The 26,360-nt window shown below is 33.1% G+C and overlaps 2 protein-coding genes across 2 annotated transcripts; both read left to right on the forward strand.

The window, feature by feature from the left end:
* Nucleotides 1-8,794: 8,794 nt before the first annotated feature.
* On the forward strand, nucleotides 8,795-13,717 carry LOC108464611 (nitrate regulatory gene2 protein). The gene is made up of 4 exons (XM_017764976.2): nucleotides 8,795-10,240; nucleotides 10,348-10,532; nucleotides 11,159-11,382; nucleotides 12,707-13,717. Exons 1-4 carry the CDS (start codon nucleotides 8,980-8,982, stop codon nucleotides 13,491-13,493), a joined length of 2,457 nt encoding a protein of 818 aa, XP_017620465.1. The 5' UTR covers nucleotides 8,795-8,979; the 3' UTR covers nucleotides 13,494-13,717.
* Nucleotides 13,718-17,211: 3,494 nt separating this feature from the next.
* LOC108462092 (uncharacterized) lies at nucleotides 17,212-18,423 on the forward strand. Its single transcript, XM_017762090.1, has one exon. It carries the CDS (start codon nucleotides 17,212-17,214, stop codon nucleotides 18,421-18,423), a length of 1,212 nt encoding a protein of 403 aa, XP_017617579.1.
* Nucleotides 18,424-26,360: the final 7,937 nt, after the last annotated feature.

The following is a 26,360-nucleotide window of genomic DNA, read 5'->3' on the forward strand; positions in this document are numbered from 1 at the left end:
TTTTAATTTCAAAACCAAAACCAAACCAACAACATTATATCAACCAATTACCTCACCTACAAATATATATATATATATATAAACTATTAATAAATTAATCAATTACATTTAGCGTAAATTATAGAATTAGTTACCCAACTATGAGTGTATTTCTGTTTTGGTGACCCAACTATGAAAATTTTCGATTTAGTCACTAATGTTTTAGATCATTTCTATTTTGGTCACTCTCCGTTAAATGATTAACAGAAGTGATGATGTGGCATTTTTCTAACTAATATAATAACACATTTAGTCCTCAATACTTACACATTCTATCAGTTATATCTTAATTCTAAATAATTCGATAAATAATTTAGCCTAGACAAGCACAGAAGGAAGAGAACACTTAGAAGAACAAGAGAGAATATGGAGAATGTGGAAATATATTATTCAATAAAAGCTATCTTGTGTACAAATGAGGAAGGGGAGCCTCTACTTATATAAGCAAGCTCTTATCGATCCATATAGTTACAAGTCATCTCAATGGTCAACCTAGATCTTCCAAAAAATTTTACATGGTTTTACAATGATCCTATCCTTCTTTTGGAATTCTAAAGTTTTTTTGGGACACTCATGTAACCTCTGGAATCATTTTCCTCGTGCTCGCATCATTTCAGACTTGATATAGTGCTTCGTGTAACTTTGCTCACGAGTGAACCATGACATATAGATGGTATCAACTATAGTGTGATTTTTAATGATGTAAACCATGTGAGAACTTGAGTCTTAAAAATAAATCTGAAGCATCCATTTATAAAATTGAAATAACATGTTACTATTATAAGTTAAATTGCATTAGGCAATGAACCATGCAAAGAAGTTTTAATGATATGTGTGAGGATCACTCTTTTTTTCATTGATTTTCTCTTACTTCAAAATTAAATTTATATATAGAGTTTATTTTTTATTTTTTTCCTTTTTATTTTTATATTTTTAACATTTAAAATTATTTTCAAAAACCTCTACGGCTCTGCTACGTATTAATGGTCTTTTGGTGAGAGGTGAGGCCACCTCATAATCTTCATTCAACTTTTTCAGGATGTCAACCCTTGACAGCCAACAAAGTTGGTTTTTAAGGTTTTATTTTTATTATATTTTAATTATAAAATCATTTTTTTATGTATTTAAGATGTTACGATTTTTAATCAAAAAATTTATGCTCGCATCTTAATTAGTTGAATTTTCCATGGATTTTGATTTTATACTATTTATTTATTTTTCAAAATAAAAAATAAATTAAATGTGCTATTTACAAAATTGATATTCGAGTCTTAGTTCAAACTTAAGTTGGGATAAGATCTAAGCAAGGTTTGATGTTTTGGATTTGCATTATTTCTAATTTATATCATTTAAAGTTTACATATAAAATATCAAAACTAAATGAAACTAAACTTAAGATTATTTGAATTCAAATTGAAATACATTTGATTTGAACAATAACCTTAAGATTATTTATATATAATTCATTCAATTGAATCAATGATTGTAGTATTAATCTAATAATTCATTCGATTGCGCTAGCAATTAGAAGAATATTCAATTAATAAATACTCTTAAAATTACTTGTATACCATAATATCATTATATTCATGCATAAACTAATTCAATTGAATTAATACTTAGTACGATTAATTTTATAATTCATTCAATTAGGTTCACAATTAGGAAAATGTGTATGCACATAATGTCATTACACTAGTACATAAACGATACAATTGGATCATTAAATGTATGATTAATTATATAATTCATACATTTATGTTCGTATAATTAATGATTGTATGATCAATAATATATTCATTCAATTACATTTTTACATAGTTCAATTCAATTGGATCAATGATTATATGATTAATATTATAATTCATTTGATTACATTCATAATTAGGTAAATGCAAATGCACGCAATTTCATTACACTTGTATAGACACAATTCAATTGGATCATTAAATGTACGACTATTTTTAACCCATTTTATTAAGATCATATAATTAATGATTGTATGATTAGGGGTGTGCCTTTTTTGGTTTTATCCAAATTAACCAATCGAATCGCATTAATTCAGTTAATGATTGACCATCGAATCTAATTTAGTCAAGGGCCAGTTAAATGTTTTCTTTTTAAATTTATGTTATTGGTTAATTCAGTTCAACATTGGGTAATTAACCGAATTAACTGATTAATCAAAATTATTAATAATAGGGTAAACTCCACTATTTGTCACTGAATTATGGGTAAGTTTTCATTTAAATTATTGGACTGTTAAAATCAATGCTATATGACTTTCTCTGTTCATACTACTTGCACCAAACAAAAGCTCTCTTTTCCCTCCTCTTCTACAGTTCAATTTTTTTTCATAAAACAGGTTTGGACGTCACGAATCTACCAAAATCCAAACAATTTGTTTTTCCTAATCTCCAACACTGATCGTTAGATCAACTTGGATCTAAGGTATGTTCTTCTATTTGCCGATGGTTATTGATCCATTGTAATCATCGCTTTGAGCTTGCTGGCAGAACTTTTAAAAAAAAAAACTTAACAACTTAATGACTTACATAAAAACTTTTGAATAGTTTAGTGACTCAAATGAAAACTTTCAAATAGTTTAGTGATCAAATTATAACTTTTTTTTAGTTAAGTGACCAAAACGGAAACCTACCCATAATTTAGTACCTAATGGTGTAGTTTACCCTTAATAATAATATATTTTAAGCCCAATATTTTACATAGGTCCAATACACTATATAAACTCAAAATATAAAAATTAATATATATATTATTAGAATAGGCTTAAAAAGGTACCATGAAAATTAAAATTATTTGAAAAATAAAATAAAACTAAAAAGATAAACAAAAAGTAAAAAAGAACATATAAAAATTTTGGTTAATTCGGTTAATCATCCGAATTCGTCAAAATTATTCCAGTTGATTAATAGGCTTCTAAAAAAAATCAGTTTGGTTAACGATTAGGGGTTTAAAATTTCAATTAATGATAATTTAGTTTGAGTTTTTACTGAATAGACCATTTGAACACCTCTATACATGACTAAATGTAGAGATGACAATCGATTAGATTAAAGTAGATTGCAAATCAAGTTATTTTGAGTTTAAATTTTTTCATATTTAGATAAATTTGAATTTAATGTCGAGTTTAAATTTATTTTATATTCATTATAATTATAAATCTGTAAATTATTAAATGATGGAGGTCTCCATACGAAAAAACTCTTTTTGAAATTTAAAAAAGAAAACTTAAAATTCGAATGATGGGTTAAGTAAGAGTTATAAATTAAATTGAATTAAGATATTTAAATTATTAAATATATTTGTTGAAGTCAATGTCGCACGAGACGACTAAAGATTGCATTGTAGATGAGAGTTGAGCGTATATAGATCGGTGAAATGTTTGTTTGCAGCTTTTGTGATCCTCTATTTATAGCTTAGAGCAGTAGGCTGGTTTGCCCCAGTTGTACTTAAATTCTTTAAAAACCTGACAAGTGTACTTCACGTTTTGTTAGTTAACCGCTTTCATTTATTCATCATATTTGGATTAGCTAAGGTCCTTTGTCTTGCATTCACACTCTTTCTATTTCAACTTAATCTCGTTAAAGCTAGTGGGTGAGGATACATAAATAAATCATCTTCTTCAATCAACATCTCAACCACAATTTTTGTAGTTTTAATAACCTAAAATTTCGTTTTAGTAGTTTTTATAGTTAGTGGTCAATGTCAGATTAAATTGAGTTAAAAATTTTTGAGTTAATCGAGTTGATAAGTCTTATTTTATTATTCTAATTCGATTTAAACTTTTTTCTAATTGATTCAAGTGAAATGAAATTCAAGTTGAGTTGTATCGAATTGAATGAAATTATTCGAGTTACATTAAAAAAATTAAATATGTCAAATTCAAATCTTGCTACAGTACAACTAATTTCATATCAAAGTACATAAATTTGAAACTATATATATTTGAAAACTTTTTCAAAGCAAAATAATAATTTAGTATGATAAATTTGAATTATTAGTTAACTTATTTAAGTCCTAAAATTATTATTCTAGAAATTTTTAATTTTTAACTTTCTTTATATATACTTTTAGAATCTTTTTGAAAATTTTAAAATTTTCAAAAATATAAAATTTGGAATTTTATAAATATTTTTAATTTTTGAAATTTATTTTGATTTTTTTTTGTAATTTTATTGAGAGAGATCAATTTGCTCATTTTCAAACCAAAAGGTATTTATATCAATTTGTTATTCAAATTATTCAATTATTCAAATTGTAAAATTTAATTCAATTCGAACTTGAAACTTCAATTACTTATTCGAGTTTACTCAAATAATTCAAATAATTCAAATAACTCAGATCGATTAACTCAAAAATTATTTTTTTCAAATCAAATCGAGTTTTGCTCACCCCTATCTATAACATACCTAAGTTGGAGTTTATTTACTTCAATTTTTGAGATTTTAGTCTTATTAGGTAAATCTTTACTTTTAGTCTCCGATCTATAAAAGTTGTGAATATAATTTATATTCTTAAATTTAATATTCTTAGTTTTTATATATATTTTAATTTCATTAATTGTAATGACATGTTTTATCTTTTGTTTGCATTTTATGAAAATAGTAAGTTGACTTGACATTTGACATGTGATAATATATTTGATACATAAAATTTTTGAATTATCATAATCTAACAACTAGTTATAAGTAAAATTTTAAAATTCAAAATGCACGATACTAAAATGATCAAATTAAAATGCAAAATTAATAATATAAATTATCATCTATATTCTGATAAAAGTACCATGAATGTCATTGTACTAGGAATTAGAATGCATTTGACCCCTTTACTAAAAAAATAAGCAAATTAGTAACTGCACATTAAATTAAATAGCAAATTAGTTCTTTCTAGTAAAAATAGATGACTGACGTTAATAACCAAATAGTTATTTGTAATGTGTTATGTGTACCTCATTCTAACATAAAATGATTAGTTTTTAACGGTACGAATAAATGAAATTTTTAATTGAAGGATCTATTTACTCCTTGCTCTAATGTTAGAAACAAATTTATTTATTTTTTAGTGGAAGAGGTAAAATGTAATCCAACTTTTACAGTAAAAGAATCTCCAATTGTGAATGAGGGTTAAAAGTTAGAGGGAAAAAAATTCAAAAAAAAAAAAGGGTTAAAGAGGGATGGAGAATCAGATGCCAGTGATTACAGCATAGTGGAGCGGCATCTTCATGGCTCTAAGCTGAATTAGAAAGGCTCAAAGTCTTGAAGCTAGAAAGTCTACTGCAAAAGTTGTGATTTGAAAGAAGAAAAGTATAAGAAAAAGAAGGAGGTCCAGTGAGTGAAATAGGAGGGAAAATAAACCTCCCTTTCACCATTTTCAATCTTTTGCCTTTAACCTCCCACCACTTTTGGTGTGGAATATCTATGTTTGCAGTGCTTTGTGGTGTGGGTCTTTCTTTTTGAATTTGGGTTCCCCATTTTATGCGTCTTTTTCTTGCTCATTAAAAAACAAGGAGAAGATCACCACATTTAATCTTTACTCATAGTTCACGAGGATGCAGGAGTTCAATATTCAAAGGTATCTGGCGTGTTGGATTTTACCATTTATATCTCTCCAAACAAAAACAAGAGTCAAGTTTTTTGCAATTTTAATTTTTTTTACTATAAATTGCTTATTTCTATTTCCTTTTACTTGTTAAATTTTATATTTTGAGTTATCCATTATTTTTGAAATATGTAAAGACTTGATATATATATATATATATATATATAATTTTATAGTTAGACAACTTTTTAACACGTTTTAAAAAATAAAATAGCTTCAAAAGTTTCCTTAAAAAGTATAGGATTAATGCACATTTCAGTCCCTAACATTATTAGATATTTCTAGTTTAGTCGCTAACATTATTAAAAAAATTTAAAAATATAAAAATATTATAATTATTAAGAAATAGAAAAATTTAAAATTTAAAATTTAAAAATACAGAAAAACATTAAAACTATTGAAATAGAAAATAAAAATTATAAAATTACAAAAATAAAAAATAAAAATACATATTAAAAATTATAAAAATATTAAAATTACAAAATATTGAAAATAGAAAAACTTATAAAATTATAAAAATTATAAAATATGAAAATTTTAAGATTTACTAAAAATTAAAAAATTTAAAAGTTTAATATTTTTAAAATTTTATAAATCATGTTTATTAGAACTTGAACATGAGATCATTGTCTCTTGAAATAAAATTATTCTTTATTATTTAAATAATTTGAAAAAAACCTTGTCCAAATTTATGACATAAAAAAGGTCTACAAAATATAAGTTTCAATTGATTGAATTATAAAACAATTATTTTGGGTGATATTCTTCCAAGAGACAACGATCCTATGCTCAAGCTCTAATAAATATGATAATGAAATTTTAAAAATATTAAAATTTCTAATATATCTTTTAAAATTTTTAGAAAATTTAAGTTTTTATATTTTTATAATTTTTTGTAAATTTATAAATTTTCTATTTTAATAATTTTTTAATTTTTAAAATATTTTTTGTATTTTTTTTTTGTATTTTTAAAGGTTTTTTTTTGGATGATGGTGTAACAGTGACGCCATTGTATGACATGTGGCAACATATGATTGAGTGACTGAATTTTTTAACGTCTAAATGATTGAACTGGGAATATCTAGTAACGTTAGAGATTAAATTGGGCCAAAAAATTTTAAGAACTAAAGCGAAAAACTAATATAATTTAAGGACTAAAGTGTACATTAAACCAAAAATATATATAGTATTTGTTCAACTACGTATAATATATGTGACATTGTGTTTTAAAAATATGTTAAATTAAAAAAAACTCGAGATAAAAAATAAGTAAATGACTTTTTAGTACCTTTCAATTTCAAATTGAGTAAATTAATCCCTAACAAAAACCTTAGAGTAATTTAATCTTTGTCTTTCAAAAGTGAGTAACTAAAGGAATTAATCATAGTGTTAATGGCTTCCGTTAATCGTACATAATTTTGATTAATATATTAACAAATTTAGCGTTTAATGTTTACATATTTTATAATTTTAGCATTAATTCTAAAAATTTAAAAATTCGCCTCAACATTTATGCATTTACATAAATATTACAAGATAAATTTGTTAATTTAGGATTAAATTGATGAAATGTATAAATTTTAAGGGTTAAATTTATTATCATAACAATCAAATTCATTTACAATTGATGAAAAATGTTAACAATGAGATTAATTATCTTAATTGCTCATTTTTAAAATTATTTTTGAGATATCAATTTATTCAAATTTGCAATTAAAAGGATCGGGAGTAGAGGTGTGCATGGGTCGGGCCGGGCTCACTGAAAATTTTAGGCCCATTTTCTAGGCCCGGCTCGCCCACTCAAATATGGGCCTAAAATTTGTCCAAACCCGACCAAATAAAATTGTTAAGCCCGAGCCCGGCCCGGCCCGACCCATATTAAATTTTTTAACTTATTTCATTAAATAAAAATTTTTAAAACATATTAAATAATCAAATACATTTAAAACAAATATTAAAACAAAAATCAAATAAAAATATATTAAAATAATTTTTAAAACAATACACAAATTGAAAATATAATAAAAATTAATTATATTAAAATTAAAAATAAAATATAAATATGATTAAAAATAAAAAATATATATATATTTAGTATATAATTTGGGCGGGCAGGCAAAAAATTTTACTCGAGCCCGGCCCATTTTCTAAATAGGCCTCGTTTTTTTGCCCAAACCTGTATTTCGAGTCTATATTTTTACTCGAACCCTCCCATTTTTCGAGCGGACTTTTAAGCCAGGCCGGGTAGCCTGACCCATGCACACTCTAATCGGGAGAGTTCATTTTATAAAAAAATTAAATATATATAAGAAAATAAAACAAAAATCTCAAAAATTGTCCTTTGTGCGAAAAACAAGACCTAGGCAAAGCAGTCTTTTAGGCTCAAGGTTTAGGGTTATCCCAAGACCAAAACGGCATCCATCTTTAACCTGCACTCAAAGGGCAACAAATTTTTTATTAATAATCAAGACACCCCCACCCTAAAAAACAACAAATTTTTTTAATCCTCTCTCTTTTCTTTAACTGTTTGTGGATAATCAATGTCTACCCTTTAATTATGCCCTTATCTTTCCCACCGCCCCCACTGTAACCCACAATGTGAAAACAAAAAGCAGCCTTCTGCAACCGCAAACACCAACTTATTTAATTAACCAACCTATTTTTACATATAATTAATTACTAAATCTCCCTCCTTCCACTCATTTAAAATCACCCAATCCAACTCTAATTTTTTAATAAAATACTTCTAGTATTAAAATAAAATTTAATTCTATTCATAGTAATTTTTAGACAATTTCTTAAAATACACAAATTATTGAATTAGACTATTTTTTCAAAAATTACGAGATTAAAGTTTTTAACTGATTTATAAAAAAATGCTTCTAATTGTCTCCAATATTTTTTTTATTTTTTGCTGCCATAGATTCATAATCTATTTACAATTTATTCTTAAATAATATAATATTATTTTTTTAAGTAACAGCTGCTACACTTAATCTAATAATTTTTTTTTAAAAGGGCTCTTTTTCAAAAATTTACTCAATTTTTATCCCACCAAAATACTAGCATTTGATTTGATTTATGAATTTTTGGATTTTTTTAAAGCCCTAGAAGACCCCGCCACAATACCAAAAAGGAAAAAGTTCAAATACCCCATCAGCTATTATTACCTTGCACTTCAGTTCCTTTCATTATTCAATTGTTAACAAAGCTTAAACCGGGCGCCCCTGCTACACTACGCGCCACCGTCTGCTCAGCATTTATTTGCTGATTTTTTTTTTTCTTTTTTCATGTTTGACCAAATAGTGTGTTAGGATGGGTTGTACGGCGTCAAAGCTAGACAATGAAGAGATCGTAAGGCGGTGCAAGGACCGGCGACGCTTGATGAAGGAAGCCGTTCATGCTCGACATCACCTAGCCTCGGCTCACGCCGACTACTGCCGCTCTCTTCGTGTAACCGGCTCGGCTCTCGCCTCCTTCGCGGCCGGTGAGCCTATTTCCGTCTCCGACGAAACCCCTGCCGTTCTTCTCCACCCTCCCAACCCATCTCCTCCACCAGCTAATCCCACCACTCTACGTGTCCCTCCATCTCCCTCCCCTTCCCTGCACCCTCCCCCTCCTCCTTTCTTTCCTTCCCCTTCCCCTTCTCCGACTATAGCTAGCTCGAAACTCCCTCACATACTCTCCGGTTCTAGTGTCTCATCTCCGGTACCCGCACCCAATCGTCGTCGGCCACGTAAGATACCCCCGAAACTCCCTCACATTTTGTCCGAATCGAGCCTTTCTTCTTCTCCTCGAAGCTCGAAATCTGGGTTTTCCAACCACTTTTTCCCTACAGCTTATCCAGCTAATTCCACGTACTCAGCCACTCCTTCCCAAGCTTCTTCCGTTTGGAACTGGGAAAATTTTTACCCTCCCTCACCACCAGACTCCGAATTCTTTGACCAAAAAGTACAACAACGAAAGCAACCTCATCATTTAGATTCTAACTACCCTGAAGATACGGAAGATACCGAAACGGAAAAATCAGAATATGATTTCTTCCGTCCACAAAAGCTGAACCACCGTTACAACATCAGTTCCGGTAATGCCAAGAGTAATTTTGACGAGGAAACGGAAAGGGAAGAAGTGCATTGCAGCGAATGGGGGGACCATGATCATGATCGTTTTACTACAACGAGTTCATCGGATGAAGAGGGATATGATGACGTGGCATCCAGATCCGAGATCGGGACCCGCGACAGTTTCCGGTCTTCGAGGAGAGGGGAGTCGGAGAAGTTGCATCATCTTCGTCAGACTCCTCCGCCGGTAGAACCGCAGCCACGGCAGCAGATGTACGGAGCAGCCGCAGGCAATAAAATGGATGATAAGTCGGAGGATGCAAGATTGTCTGCGGGCGGTTATGGAACGGGCGCTATGATGGATATGACGATGGTTGTCAGGCATAAGGATTTGAAAGAGATCGTCGATGCGATCAAAGAGAATTTCGATAAGGCTGCCGCCGCCGGAGATCAAGTTTCCGAGATGCTTGAGATCAGTAGAGCTCAGCTAGATAAAAGTTTCAGGCAGTTGAAAAGTAAGCCTCGGATATGGAAATTTAAGCTTATTTTAGTTGCAGTTCAAATTGATGTCATCTTGTTTACTTAAATTTATAATTTATTTTACTCATTTTTAAATTTACAGAGACAGTATATCATTCAAGTAGCATATTCAGTAACCTGAGCTCAAGCTGGACTTCAAAGCCGCCGTTGGCGGTGAAATACCGACTTGACGCGACTGCCCTCAATGAACCGGGCGGTTCAAAGAGCCTTTGCTCTACTTTGGACCGGCTCCTTGCTTGGGAGAAGAAACTCTACGAGGACGTTAAGGTAACATAAATGCTTTCCCTTTCCCTTTCCCTTTCTCTTTTACTTTTACTTTTTCTTATGTACTACTTAGGTCAAATCCGGCTCAACTCTGAATTCAGTCTAAATTAATATGATTATTAGACACCGAGGGATCTCAGACAAGAAAAAAGGGGGGTTGGGTCGGAGAGGTGAAGCTTGGGTTAGTATTGTAGCATTGTTTCCTGTCCTGCTTTTCTTGATTGTCAATGTACTGGAAGTTTTCTTGTCTGGGAATATTTTCTTCTGCATCGGTGAATGATATTTCGTTTCTTATCTTCAAGTTTGCTTAAATTAGTGTTGGTTGGTAGAGAACGAAGGTGCTCTCACTTAATTTACCTATTTCCTTGCACAATAAGTTATTCAGTTTGATAGTTTGCTGCTTATCTTTTATATTCAATGCAAGGGGAATAATACTTGTTGGTAGTTTCATGAATTTGTTGGATACGAGGATTCTGGTATCAAAATATCTTGATAAGGAAAGAAACATGCGGTGCAAAGATAATTTGATACTTTTCATATGTGTTGGCTTCCTGGGAGGGTGAATTCTGGTAAAGCCATGTTGTTCAGATGAGTGCTAATGTAGACAATAATTTTTTTAACAATTTCAGGCTAGAGAAGGAGTAAAGATTGAGCATGAGAAAAAGTTGTCAGCATTGCAAAATCAAGAATACAAGGGAGAGGATGAAGCCAAGATAAACAAGACCAAGGCCTCGATAACAAGGCTGCAATCACTAATTATTGTCACATCTCAGGCTGTCTCTACCACCTCTATTGCCATTATCGGGCTTAGAGACAGTAATCTTGTTCCTCAGCTTGTTGAAATCTGTCATGGGTTAGTATTCTTCTTCTCCTTGCGTTCCTCTCTTTTTTGTTTTGAAATGGATAAAGGCCATTCTTTTGAAATGTTAATGATGCAATGCAACTATATGCATCCACGGACCATTAAGTATTCTCTAACACTCTCTTGGGAACGTTAAACGGGTCATGAAATACCAATCTAAGTACCAGTGTTAGCAATGGATTAAACTATTATTAGAGTTCCAAACCTTCTGCCCTCTCAAACAAGAAAAGTTCATCTTTTCAACTCTTGCCCTAATTAAAGATTATTTTTCAGCGAAGCACGTACAAATTTTGCTTTTCCTCCATTTCCCATTATTTTCACTCATTGAAATTCCTTCGTACTCAAGGGAACTTGTCCCTTGGTAGCTTTAGTTCTTATTTGGGAGGGGAATTGAATGTTAAATTTGTTTCATCTCCTTCCAAACATTGTAAGTGTAGATTTTGGCATGTTGCTGGGTAGGTGAGTCATACGGTAGGTGAACCATTATGATTTGTCCACTCTGGTAGCACATGTGCCTTGTAGTCCTGCAAATTTTTAATTTTTTTATCTTTTAGAGTCAGACAGTGGCCCCAGTACTGCTTGACAGTGTTTCTTTGATCTATGAACACCTTTTAGGCCAAGTGGGGGCTGGGGGTTAGGTGCATTGGAGACCGACCATAATCTTTTTTTGACAGTTTGTTGAGAATGGTAAACTAATCAAAGCCCACGATTATCATTGATGTTGCTATCATTGTTGTTCAGCGGCATGATTAAATCGAGTAGAAGTATGATGATTAACTGCAACACCTGAAACAGTTTGCAAATTCTGAAGTGTAAAACTTGTTAGATTAGATTGAGCAGACTGACTTGCAGCTGATCAATGGGGTTTATTGCTAAAACAAAACTGCCAAACAGATGGGTCATAATAATTCAATTGTAGGCTGCTTAAGCTCTCCATGGTGGATCAGCTAATTTACACAGAACATGCCTGCAAACCTTGTGTTGTACTTAAATTAGTAATTTTTTGAGTGACTTTTGAACACTTCATCTCATACGCTACCTGAAGAAAAATATGATGTGCCATACATGAAAGTTGAAGTATAGAATGATAGTTCTCTTAACGGCCGTTTTTGTTAATTAGATGAAAATCATATCGTGAATACTTTCTTTTGGTCCTTTTTGTTTCAATTATATATATTTTTTGGCCAAATACGTTTCAATTAAATTAGATACTATAATTTTTGGTTCCCTTTTCTATAGAAATTCAGCACAGTAGAATTTTATTGTGCTAAATAATTTCTATTTGACCATTTCTACAACTTGCGTTTGAATGCAGCTTGAGGTATATGTGGGGGTCAATGCATCAATACCATGAAGTTCAGAGCAACATTGTACAGCAAGTCCGTGGCCTTATAAACAGATCAGTGAAAGGTGATTCCACTTCTGAACTGCATCGGCAGGCAACACGAGATCTTGAGTCTGCTGTCACTGTGTGGCACTCTAGTTTCTGTCGCTTAATAAAATTTCAACGTGATTTTATCTGCTCCCTCCATGGCTGGTTCAGGCTTTCCCTTCTCCCTCTCAGCAACGACAATGTTGATGGCAATGCAGACCCTTCTGGTGTATATGCATTTTGTGACGAGTGGAAGCTTGCTCTTGAACGTGTACCTGACACTGTAGCTTCTGAAGGTATCAAAAGTTTCATCAATGTTGTCCGTGTGATATCTGCCAAACAAACTGAAGAGCTTAAGATTAAGAAGCAAACAGAAAATGCATCAAAGGAGCTTGAGAAAAAGGCATCATCTCTCCGGAACATAGAAAGGAAGTTCTACCACTCGTACTCTATGGTTGGTATGGGGCCTCCTGATTTAGGATCTGATCATGGACCGGTTCTGGATGCTCGGGATCCCCTTTCTGAAAAGAAATCAGAGCTTGCAGCCTGTCAAAGGCGGGTGGAAGATGAAATGATGAGGCATGCCAAAGCAGTAGAGGTAACTAGAGCAATGACCCTGAATAATCTTCAAACAGGCTTGCCCGGCGTTTTTCGAGCATTAACCAGCTTTTCTGGTGTATTTACTGAGGCACTTGACACGGTATGCTCCCGTTCCTATCATATCAAATAGATGAATACATTTTTTCCCCACTTGAATTTTTGAGAAAAAAACATATAAGAGCTGGGTTGCTCTTATAATTATTGTTTTGGGATGTGTATATACATGGGAGGTCTTTGGTTTTGTGGTTCTAGTTATGATCAATTATCAAGCGAAGGGAATTGTCTGCACAGGAAATTGCTCGAATTCTTTTAGGGAAAGAAGAGGAAAATGGCAATTTCAACAGATGAATTAAACACATATTCTGCTTTATTTCTCTTCCAACTTGTGCATTATGTGGTCCTGTGTTATTGTTTTAGAACTAGTTTAACATCACTTTTGAAAAGTGCTTCTAAAAAGGATTATGGAAAATGCAGAAGTATTTTGAAAAGTTTAGTTTAAGATTTAAGTATTTAATATTATTGTCAAAAAATATTTTTGAGAAATAAAATATTTATTTTAAATATATCTTATAAAGTAACAATTATGTATTTAAATAATGTTTAAATTAGTTAATATTATTATATTTTAGTATGAATATAAAAATAATTTATTATAACTTGTTAATATTTTAATATATGAAATATAAATTTTAAATATTTTAAAGTAATTAATATTAATTATTTATAAAATATATTTTAAATATTTAAATATAATTATTAAATATTTTTAATTAAATATTAACACTTTTGTATTATTTTAAAAGATAATATTATGAAATAAAGGGTTTCTTCCTTTTCTGTAGCAAAAAGAAAAAGGATGAGGGATAAAAAGTAATTAAGCATTTAATAATAATTTTGGGAGAAGAAAAATTAAAATTTTAACTTCTTTATTTGACTAAAAGTATTTTTGAAAAAAAAATTTTCAGCCAAAAGTTACATATTGTTAAACATAGCTTTAGTTATTAGTTTAATAAGACAACTTTTATGTTATTGCGAAGAATTTTCTTTCTTTTTTCGAAAAACTGTTTGGCTATTGAGCCAAGCTAAAATTTTGATTGTTGAATTGCTTCCTTTTTAAAAGGACTAAATGATAAAATAAAAATAAACCGCTTGCAATTAATCATTGCCTCTGCCTCCTCCCAAGAAACTTCTTTAATATTCTGTGAGATTACTAATCATACTCCCTTTACCTCTCCATCTTTTTTTTTTTTTCTGGTTCATCTCCTTAATTGGCCTCCATCATTACTAGTGCAAGTTTAAAGTTATGAGACACAAAAATTCAATTTAGAACAAGTATATTTTGGATTGTTCTAAATTCAGATTGTAGATTCTAGACTATTAAAGAGCCTTAAGCCGATATCTATGAAGAGATATGAACCAAAGGTATAAGAAAGAAAGTAGTCACCACAATGAAGAAAAGAAGGTTTGTGAGTGATAAGACAAAAGTTAGAATGCCACAAAAGTGATCTTGGTAAGTTCGTTGAAGAATCAAAAGAGAAAAACACTCTTTAAATATATTAGGTTCTAATAAAATCCCTGTTGCAGACTCATATCCCGCTATTTATACTTGGAACAGCCCTCCAATAATAGGAAAAATCATATTTAAAGCAACAATTTAATATTTGCATGAATCGAACCATACAATGAATCTGACTTAACCAGCTATACAATTCATCTAAATGCAACTAAATGACTTTAATAAAAGATAAATATGTCCCATAGATAATCTGTACAAAGGCCACGAATTTGAAAGCTAAATAGGAATTTGAATTTGCTTTTATAACATTAAATAAGCCTTGATCTTTATTTGGTCCCATCTTGGACTTTTTCTTTTCATAATCAGCCCATATCTCTTGGATTAGCCTATTAATTGCTTCTTTGAACTGTCTAGTTCTTGCTCTTGTAATTGGCCCATTTGGAACTTGCAATGGATCTTTAAGTGATGCTCTTTTATTCTCATCAATTACTCTTACTCCTTCTTCTCCCCCTTCTTGTGACTCACAACCATTTTAAATGCTAGAAAATTGACATGCATAGCTCTTTTCCATCTAATTTATCCCTCTTCTGAGCTATTTTTCCACCCACTCTCACTCTATTGCTTTTATTGTTGTCTTCTGCCCTCTTAAACCTTCCCTTCCTTCTCCACCCCCAAAAATGAGCATAAGTCCCATTTACAACTATAGTTGGATTGAACACTTTGATTCAAAATCTTCATCGGATGAAGATAATGCTATGCGACATACTCTGCAAGGTGAACTCCACCCTCAAAACAACATTTCCATTAGAAGAGGACTTGTCATTCCCTTTAACCATCAAGAATTAGAACTGAGCAGAGCCTACTAGATCCACTATTTAATCGAGCACATTTATGACTACAAGAACTTCGTTTCTTGGATACTTCAACGTATCATTAACAGAATATGGAATCTATGAGAGCATGACACTCTTTCATCAAGGGATGATGACTTTTTTTATTTTTATCCTCGACTTCCTCTCTAACCTCCTATTTATCCTTAAAGAAAGACCTTAGGCGGTTGACGGTTCTTTGCTAATGACAGCAAGATGTACCCAAAATATCTCTCCTAGCCTTGATCTTTTCTCCTCATTACATGTATGAATTCAAATTTGAGGCCTTCCCCTTGAGTATCTTAGGCCTTTTGTGGCTTCCCTCCTAGGTTAAATTGTGGGAAGAGTTATCTAGTCGATGACAACAGTAAATCCCCCAGAGCATACATTTTTTCAAAGACTGTGTTGATATCAATCCTTGGAGTCCTTTGATTGCAGGTTGCACAATTCAAATAGATGGAGTCAGGCAATCGGTTGATTTTCGATATGAACGTGTGTGCAAAATGTGCATCAAATGTGAAACCAGGCTATTTTACCAAATTGACCCCAAAAAATTTGATATTTACAAAAATAACCCAAGTTAAAAAACAATCACCAAAATGACCTGAAATGAACAGTAGATTGGGGTTTTGGCCTGTCAATGGCTGACATCAACTCGTATTTTGCACACATGATTGCTTGATGATTGTGTCAGGCTTTAAAAAATTAATTTTTTTGGTTTTGGCCTGTCAATGGCCGGCACCAGGGTATTTTTTTCAAACCGTATCATACTGGTATACAGAAATGCAAGTTTTCAAAAAAAAGAAATTTTTTTGGTGCTTCCCTGTTAATGGCCGGCACTAGAATACAAATTTTTTGAAATTTTTTTTTTTGGTGCTGGCTTGTCAATGGCCAGCACCAGCAATTTAAAAAAAAAAATTCAAAATTTTTTTGTGCTGGCCTGTCAATGGCTGGCACTAGTAATTTAAAAAAAAAATTAAAATTTTTTGGTGCTAACCTGTCAATGGCCGGCACCAGAATATGAGTTTTCAAAAAATATATTTTTTTAGTCTTTGGCTTTGTTAATGGTCGGGCGCCAGATATTAAAAAATTGATTTTTTTTGTGTGGCCTATCAATGGCTTAAGACCAAAGATTAAAAAAATTTGAAATTTTTTTGGTGCTAGTCTGTCAATGGTCGGCATCAGTATTAAAAAAATTGAAATTTTTTTGGTGCCGGCCTGTCAATGGCTGGCACTAAATTTATCAGATATATATATATGTATTTTATCTTCCATTTGAGTTTTTGTTTGCTTTTTAAGATTTTAGTCTTTTCAGAAAAAAATTTAATTTTTTCTTTGTTGAGAAGAAAGCAAAATTTTTTTAAGATGAATTCCCAAATTTTGTTTGTTTATGTTCATTTCGATGGAGAAATGATAAATACAACTGAGGAAGGCTATGTATTTCGAAGTCGAAAAAAATAGGAATGAGATTCAATAGACGTGTTTCGTTGTCGGATTTAAAACGGAAAATCAGTACAAAGAGAGCAAGCCGTTGTGGAAAGCAAATGTTGAGACTGTTTTACAAATTTCCGGTTTCAACTGATCCACTAAAGTTCTCAGAAATGGAGCTTGAAGATGATGACGATCTAGGGACAATGATAGCAATTTATTGCCCTCCTAAGATAGAAAATCCCAACCCGATTGAGTTGTTCGCGAAGATAACTGAATCAGATCCGATTCAAGTTGTAATTCCAGCAAGCCAGCGTTCTAGAATTGATTTTGATCTTAACGCCTCCTGGGAAGATCAGTTGGGTTTTGGATGGTCAATGCCAACTCCCGAAAATCCAAATACCGGCAGATGTTCGTATAACATCCCAAACCCGTGTCCTCGTCTAGAGATCCATCCAGAGGTGTTGGCCACCATAGAATATGGTGATGAAGGGTCTGATAATGATGATCAGTCCCACCGTGATCCAAACGATGATTTCAGTGACCTTGATTTGGATGACATCCCTGAAGACATAGACGAGGAAGGGCTGGTGGAGGGTGAAAATGTAAACCCCCATTCGGTCGGGAACACGGGGCCTGGTATAGTTATAAGAAAAAATCCGGGGTCTTTCATGACCGACGTGGATCCTGATGTGGCGCTAGCAAACGAGTTTCCAGAATATACAAATATTGTACTGGCTCACCTACTTGACGAAGAATTCGGTGATGAAGAGTTGTTTGTAGGGCAACAATTCGATAACAAAAAAGACTGTTTACATGCTATAAAACAACTTAGCTTGAAGTTAGGTGTGGATTATAAAGTAACGAAGTTGACGCAGCCTTTGTACGTAGGAGAATGTTGGAAAGCGTCAAGTAGTTGTAAATGGCATGTCCAAACCGCGTTAATGCAGCGGACGCAGATGTGGATGATAAGGAAACTAGAAGGTCCACACACATGTACGTCTGCTCGTATGTCGCAAGGCCATGGAAAGTTAGATGCAAAAACTATATGCAACTGCATCATTCTTTTGGTGAAACAGTCGCCCACCATTCAGGTGTCGATCCTTATTATGGACATGCAAGCTCGATTCAAGTATAAAGTGTCGTACCGAAAGGTATGGTGGGCAAAGCAAATGGCGATACGAGAGTTGTATGGTGACTGGGATGCATCATACAACGAGCTTCAAGGGTGGATAGCCGGGATGTAGGAGTATGTGCTCGGGACAGTGACTAATTTGCAAACATTGCCGTATAAAGGCCCGGATGGGGAGATACAATCAGGGAAACAAGTTTTTCACCAATTTTTTTGGACGTTCAAGCCGTGTGTTAGGGCCTTCCCTCACTGTAAGTCGATGGTGCAGGTGGACGGGACATGGTTGTATGGAAAATACACGCAAATACTCCTGATTACTGTTGCACAAGACTGTAACTGAAATGTACTTTCGATCTCTTTCGCCATCGTGGAGCGTGAGTGCTTCGAGTCTTGGAAATTTTTCTTCACAAATCTGTAGAGGCACGTTGTTAGAGAAGACAATATTTGCATTATATTAGATAGATCGAAAGGATTACTTGCTGGGATAAGGCGATCGGGGGTTCCATGGAGGTCTATTTATTGCATTCGGCACATCGCGGCAAACTTTCATAGAGACTATAAGAATAAAGATTGGAAAAAAGAACTCGTGAACATGGGTAAAAAAAGTCTTGTTTGTATTTATTTAAAAAATTACTTTTCAAATTTTTTGTTGTTTTTAAAATGATGATTTCAAATTAAATATGCAGCTCATGAGTTAGAACCGCGAAGATTTAGGCAGAGGTTCGCGAGGCTTGAATCTCAGATGTCATCTTTACCAATAGATCTCCGGACATGGTTAGGTAGCATGGAGAACTGGTAATGGACTCAAAGTTACGACGAGGGGTTTCGGTATGTGTAGATGACGACCAACTTGGTAGAGGCGGTCAACTCTGTATTGAGGCGCACATGCCATCTCCCGATTTCTGCTGTGTTTCGGCAACATTTTATAGGTTGGCAACATTGATGCCTAAGATGAGGTTGAGACAAGCTAAGCAGATTGAGGCCGGGCATGTGTACGTAGAGGCCGTCCAAAAGGCTATGGCGGTAAATAGTCGAAGGGTACAAACAATTGACGCTGAATTGTATTCGAGTGACTTGGAGACTTTTCGAGTTCAAGAGTACATCGGCCGTCGTTTGGGTCTTCCACCTAGGTCGTACGCAGTTGATCTGCGAAACTGACGATGCGAGAGCGGGATATTTCAGACTCTTCGATATCTGTGTGCGCATGTTCATGCAGCGTGTGCGAGAGCAAACTTAAATGTTGAACAATTCATAGACGAGGTTGGAACGCACATTACGTATATGAGGGAACGAATTTCCTGTAATGCCCGATGTCTCAAACTGGGAAGTTCCACCGCTTGCTTTCGAGATGGTGCCTGATCGTAGTCTCCGTAGACATTCTAAAGGTCGACCACAATCGACTAGAATTCGAAATGACATGGATGTCAGGGAGACGAGTGAACCCAAACTGTGCACTGTGTGTCGAACATCCGGACACAACCGATCAACATGCCCACATCGTGTATATGTTTCTGGTCAATCGTCTCGTAATGCTGGACTCCAATATGAAAAGTGATATATTATTGAGCACATGTTCTTGTAAAAACATTGTAAATGAAATAAAATTAGATAAATTGTATGAGAAAAATTGAAAATTACATGGAAAAATTGATAATTTAAATGAAATGAGAAAAAATAAATTAAAATGAAACGGTACAAAATTTAAATGAAAATTGAAAGAAAGATAAATTTAAATGAAATGAGGAAAAATTTAATTGAAATGAAATGAGAAAAAATGAAATTAAATTTGAAAGAAAGATAAATTTAAATGAAATGGGAGAAACTTTTAATTTAAATAAGATGAGAAAAAATTAAATGGAAAGATAGATAATTTAAAAGAAATGACAAAAAATTTAAATTTGCATTGAAAAATAGAAAATTTAAATGAAATGAGGAAAAATTAAAATTAAAATAATATAAATGAATTGAGAAAAAATAAATTTAAATTGAAAAAAATAATTTAAATGAAATGAAATTAGAATGAAATGAAGTTGAAATGAAATAAAATGAAAATGAAATGAAAATGAAAAGAAATGAAAAAAAAAAGTTTGACATGACTAATATGCAGGCCTGGCCTGCATCACCTAAGTATAGGTCTGACAATGGCTTTGCAATGGTCGGCTTCAGCTTGCTTTTTAAAAGTCAAAATGCCTTTTATCAGCCTAAAAAACCCTCACAAAAATAATATGAGAAAATATGAAAATATGAAATTTTTTAACAAATTTTAAATTTAAATTGACAAAATAAAATATAAAAATTTAAAAATAGATGAAACAAATTAAATGACCTTGATATTAAGACCACTTTTAATTAATTTGAAAAAAATATTAATATGAAAAAAAATGAATTGAAAAAATAATATGAAAATAATATGGAAAAATAATATAAAAATAATATGAAAAGAAAATAATAATATGAAAAAATAATATGAAATGAATTGAAAAAAATAATTGAAATGAAATAAAATTAAATTAAAATGAAAAATAAAAGGGTTGACAAGACCCATCTATGACGCCTGTGTCAGGCCTGTGAATTGACTAGCCATTTTATACCTTCTTTTACTTTTTTTTTTCATTTCATTTTTTCCCAATTTTGCCCTTGAAGCCAAATGGTCCCCCACTATAAATAGGCTACTCCGAGGACCATGAACGACCACCGACGACCACCGAGCACCTCCGACATTCGTTGTTCACCGTCGACGACCGCCGATCACTCCATGGATCCTAATCCTAATATTCTTTTAAATGAAATCAATCACATTGTAGTTAAGGTGCATCAGGTAAACGAGAAATAAAATGTCTGATTTAATTTTAAATATTCTTTTAAATTCTTTTTTAAACGAGAAATATAACATTATATATTTATTATAAATGTAGGATCTGTACCGAATTGTGAGACCCCGGGTGCATGATCCCGGTTATTTTCCCAATCGAAGAGTTTTACCGTATTTGAATATAGCGGGTTTTGGGGTAGCCGCATACATTCAGTTATTTAAGCTACGAGTCGATTTAATATCAGCCTTAGTTGAAAGATGGCACCCGAAGACACATACGTTCCACCTCCCGTGTGGAGAGGTTACTATTACGCTACAAGATTTAGCAGTCCAACTAGGGCTGTCTATAAACGGCGATGCAGTGACCGGGCTTGGGTAAATGCCCGATCCATGGGGCACTTGCGAGCAATTACTTGGAAGGGTGCCCTTGAATGACAACGAAGGACGATTAACACATATTAAATTTAATTGGTTAAAATAAAACTTCCGATATCTTCCAAGCAGTCCAACACAAATGGACATTATCTACGCTGCGGAGCGTTTATTCTTCAACTTGTAGGTGGGATACTATCGCCAGACGTAAATCAAAATAAAGTCTCAATAACGTATCTCCCCTTATTAGAAGATCTCGAGCATGCCGGAAGATTTAACTGGGGCTCTGCAGTGTTAGCATGCTTATACCGCGAGCTTTGTCGAACAATAAAGCCGTCTACGAAAACAATGGGCGGTTGCTGCCTTCTACTGCAGTCTTGGGCATTATATTGAATGCCATTTCTGGCATCAGTGAGCCACTAATCGTATGTCCGGCCACTGGTTAATAGGTAAATATATAGTTCAATTTTGACATCTATTTTTTAATTGTATACTCTAGTATACTCATTTTTTTCATATTGAAAATAATATGATAATTTTTTTTAGATGGGCAATTGTACCGGGAATTGGCCGATCATTCACGGTACCTATGTACCGTATGATAATAGAGACTCATTCCAGGGATGCTGTAAAATACGATTCTGAATTTCTCTTTTTTAAATACAATAATTGCACAAGAAAAAAATTAATGTAACGTGTTCTTTATATTATGTAGTGTGAAAAATAAAATAGAATAAAATAAATAAAAATAAAGAACACATAAATTTTACGTGAAACCCTTTCGAAAAAAACCACGGCAAGAGGAGAAGAAAATTCACTATGTCGAAAAAATTTTACTCAAATACAAGAGGAATAGACTATGTCTATTTATAGGCTTGCAAAGCCATATTCTAGTAGGATTGAAACACCTTATCCTAATCAATATAAAATAGATGGAGTTTAATAAGGTTTAAAAATCTTATTCTAAAATAAAATAAAAGAAGTCTAGTTCTATAAGGATTTTACTTTTATTTTATTTTCCATCGTATTTTATTTAAATAAGAATTTGGGTCACTTAATTCTAACATGTAGTTTATATGGATGCCATATAATGAGGAAGATATCGCGACGCTTATACCATCATGGGTTACCGAGCAGCAATAGCTGTTCGTGTCAAATGTGCCGTTGATTCATTTCCATATGGTGGAGTGGCATGATGGAGGTCAGATTTTTTAGGTAGTTCGGTTGTGCACAACCTATCTCGAACCCTCCCGTCGACATCAAAGAAGTTCACGGAATGGACAAAAGGGGTTTGGGTCGGGACGCTTTAAATTGGGCACAAAAACATAAACCATATATCTTTCTATGGAATGTGCGACATTCGAGGCGCCCTCCCTTATATGCCTTAAAGGGAGGGTTCTCTCCTACACTCGAGTACACAGCATGGTATATGGCACACGGGAAACCCTTTATATTCCAAGTTCAATACATGCTGATCCAAAAAGATGCGCAACCAGATTCTTCTCGATGGCAATTGAGGAACGCACAACCGCATAGTAACTGAGTTCCGCCATTCGGTAACATCGAGTTCGACACTGCCTCAAACCCCGATCTCGAGCCACAATATGAAGCATCCGGCTCATCATCACAGTACCTGGATCCGGATCCGCAGCCAGAAATTCCTCCATCGTTCGAGGATATTTTTGGTGACGACATGGAGCCTCAACCTAGTTGCGGAATAAACACTATTGTACCATAGATAATGTCCATCTGCGTTGGACAACTTGATTAGCCATCTATGGCGCAAATAATCATCAAACCCTTAATGGCATAACCTTTAGGGTGGACATGATAGTATATAATTCAACTCCGTTAAAACATGACAGTATATAATTCAACCCCAAAATTCGGTTGTACACTACGAAAAACTCCCATCTACAATCCTCTACAAAAAACTCATTTTATGATATACTACAAAACACTCTCATTTTGATGGCTCTCTCAAAATTTGTTTCTCATTCCATAAAATTTACACTATTAGAACCCAAGCCACCCACTATATATAAGGTTTGGTGCTGGCCTTGTCACCAAATTTTTTTTTTAATACTGAGTTTGGTACCGGGCATTGACAAGCCAGCACCAAAAAATTGTTTTTGTTTAAATACTCCTACAAAAATTTGAATTTTTTAAAGTCTGGCCTGTCAATGGCCGGCACCAAACCTTATAATGTATAGTGGTTGGTTTGGCCGGCACCGAACTAGGCTGTGGTTGGAACCGATTGGTAGAGAGTCTCCATGCAAAAGTATCTCAGGAAATAATGGAAGAAGATAAGATCTGGAGTTTTTAGGAAGCTATATTTTCCTAGCTGGTTTTTTGTTTCCTTTTTATATTTTTAAAATTTTTTTGGTGCCGGGACAAATCAATTTAAAGGAAGAAATTTATTTTTTTTAAATTCTGATTTTAATTAAAAAATAAAATAATTAAATGATAAAGTAATTTAATTAAAATAGGCCATTAAGAGGCTTGAAACCGACAATTAACAGGCATCCAAAGCCTAGCCTGCTACTATGAAGCCTGCCATGGCCTGTGTCCCAAGGCCTGATGCAGGCTATCAGAGTTGGACGGGAACAACCATCGAAATTTTTTGTAAATACTCACCCCTACTTCTAATGGCCGTGCACGTTCAACTCAGATGGCCGGCATCAGGCCTTAGGACACAGGCCATGGTAGGCTTCATAATGCGTAGTATGCCAGGCTTTGGATGCCTGTTAATCGCCGGTTTCAGGCCTCTTAATGGCCTTTTTTAATTAAATTGCTTTATCATTTAATTATTTTATTTTTTAATTAAAATCAAAATTTTATAAATAATAAATTTCTTCCTTTAAATTGATTTGTCCCGGAACCAAACAAATTTTAAAAATATAATAAGGAAACAGCAAACCAGCTGGGAAACTATAGCTTCCTAAAAACTTCAGATCTTTTCTTCTTCCATTATTTCTTGAGATACTTTTGCATGGAGACTCTCTACCAATCGATTCCAACCACAGCCTAGTTCGGTGCCGGCCAAACCACCCACTATATATAAGATTTGGTGCTGGCTATTGACAATTTTTTTGAAAATCAGATTTTGGTGCCGCCATTGACAAAGCAAAGACCAAAAAAATTAATTTTTTAAATTATCGGTGCCGCCATTGATAGGCCATCACCAAAAAAAATTTAATTTTTTAAATTATCGGTGCCGCCATTGACGGCCAAAGACCAAATTTTTTTTTTTAAAACTCAGATTCGCATGTGCCATTGACAAAGCCAACACAAAAAAAATTAATTTTTTAAATTATCGGTGCCGCCATTGACAAGCCAGCACCAAAAAATTCTTTTTTTTAAAACTTGTATTTTGTATACCAAGATGATACTGGTTTGAAAAAAATACTCAGTGCGAGCCATTGACAGCCAAAACCAAAAAATTAATTTTTAAAGCTGACACAATCATCAGGCAATCATGTGTGCAAAATACGAGTTGGTGCCGGCCATTGACATGCCAAAACCCCAATCTACTGTTCATTTTAAGGTCATTTTGGTGATTGTTTTTGAACTTGGGTCATTTTTGTAAATATCAAATTTTTTTGGTCAGTTTGGTAAAATAGTCGTGAAACCATAAACCATTTAAGGAATAATTGTCCCTAAGATGACCAGGAAGCTGAAGACATGACTAATGAGCAAATGGAGGAGATCAAGCAAAAGCTCAGGTTTTGAAATTGAATTTGATGTTAACCAAATCTATTTCACGAACCTTGAGATCAAGAGGTACCATTAGATCAACATATATTGAACTCACCCCTTTTGTCTCTCTCTACTAGTTCCTCATACCTATCTTCTTCAGGTTATTTTTGTTTTGGGGCTAACAATGTTAAAAACATATAGGATGATGATAATGATGATGCCAACAGATAATGAATAAGTTAAAAATGATAACAAAAATTGAACAAATGAGAACAACACTCAAGAAAAAATTTAGATGATAATGAGATGGAGTTTGACCCTCGATGGCTTTTAAGGAAAATAAAACTGGTGAACACACTCCCTCAAACAGAGTTCTTGTTGAAGAAGTGCCTTTGATAGATACTTACCAAGTCCAAGTTAATAATTCTCTGTCCCTTCCTATGGTTACATTTCAAGCTCACCTCATGTTGTTGCCTCACAACCAAATCTTTTCACAAATTCAGTTCCCCAGTTTGATTGTATCATATCCAATGATGATGTTGAAGATGTAATTCACAGTTTGTTCCACGCTACTACTGCTTGTTTGAGAGAAAGTCTCTAAGAGTGGTGGACAAACAAGCAATTCCAACAAATTGAAAAGTTTTTAACTAAACTATCAATGTTTTACATGCATAGAGAAATATACTTGAACACCTGCCTTGTTGAAGCCTCTGTTTAGTCAAAGGACAATGTCCCAAGGTTCATTGGACTCCCAAACACAGGTATCACTTTCACAAATACTAGATTTCTTCTCAAAGATTTTGGCAACCAATTTGAGTCTAGCCTTGCAGGGGTTAAGAGAGGAAGAAATAGACTTTCCCCAACAATCAATCTTCCTTTCAATGCCCTGACAGATGTAACTATTTGTAATGATCCTAACTTTAGAAATGTTTTTTTATTTATTTATCATCTACGTTGATAATCGAAATGTTTATGTTCCTTCTAATGATATTGATCTCACTATAACCACTAATCAAGATGATATCATTGTTCGAAATAGGTCAAATACGGTGCCAGTTGTTGAACTCGAACCGGAAGATGTTCTTAGCCTAGATAATCACATGCCACATGGTTCTGCTCAACAATTCCTTACAGGAAATAGCCTAAAGCATGATTACCTTTCTGATGCC

This window comes from Gossypium arboreum, chromosome 8 (genome assembly GCF_025698485.1).
Source record: "Gossypium arboreum isolate Shixiya-1 chromosome 8, ASM2569848v2, whole genome shotgun sequence".
Lineage (NCBI taxonomy): Eukaryota > Viridiplantae > Streptophyta > Magnoliopsida > Malvales > Malvaceae > Gossypium > Gossypium arboreum.

What these genes read in the sequence shown, in the direction of transcription:
- LOC108464611 (XM_017764976.2), top strand. Translation starts at nt 8,980, where the DNA reads ATGGGTTGTACGGCGTCAAAGCTAGACAATGAAGAGATCGTAAGGCGG. An exon ending in AACTCTACGAGGACGTTAAG is followed by an intron (nt 10,533 to 11,158) that starts GTAACATAAATG and finishes TAACAATTTCAG; the next exon opens with GCTAGAGAAGGAGTAAAGAT. An exon ending in CTTGTTGAAATCTGTCATGG is followed by an intron (nt 11,383 to 12,706) that starts GTTAGTATTCTT and finishes GTTTGAATGCAG; the next exon opens with CTTGAGGTATATGTGGGGGT.
- LOC108462092 (XM_017762090.1), top strand. Translation starts at nt 17,212, where the DNA reads ATGAGATTCAATAGACGTGTTTCGTTGTCGGATTTAAAACGGAAAATC.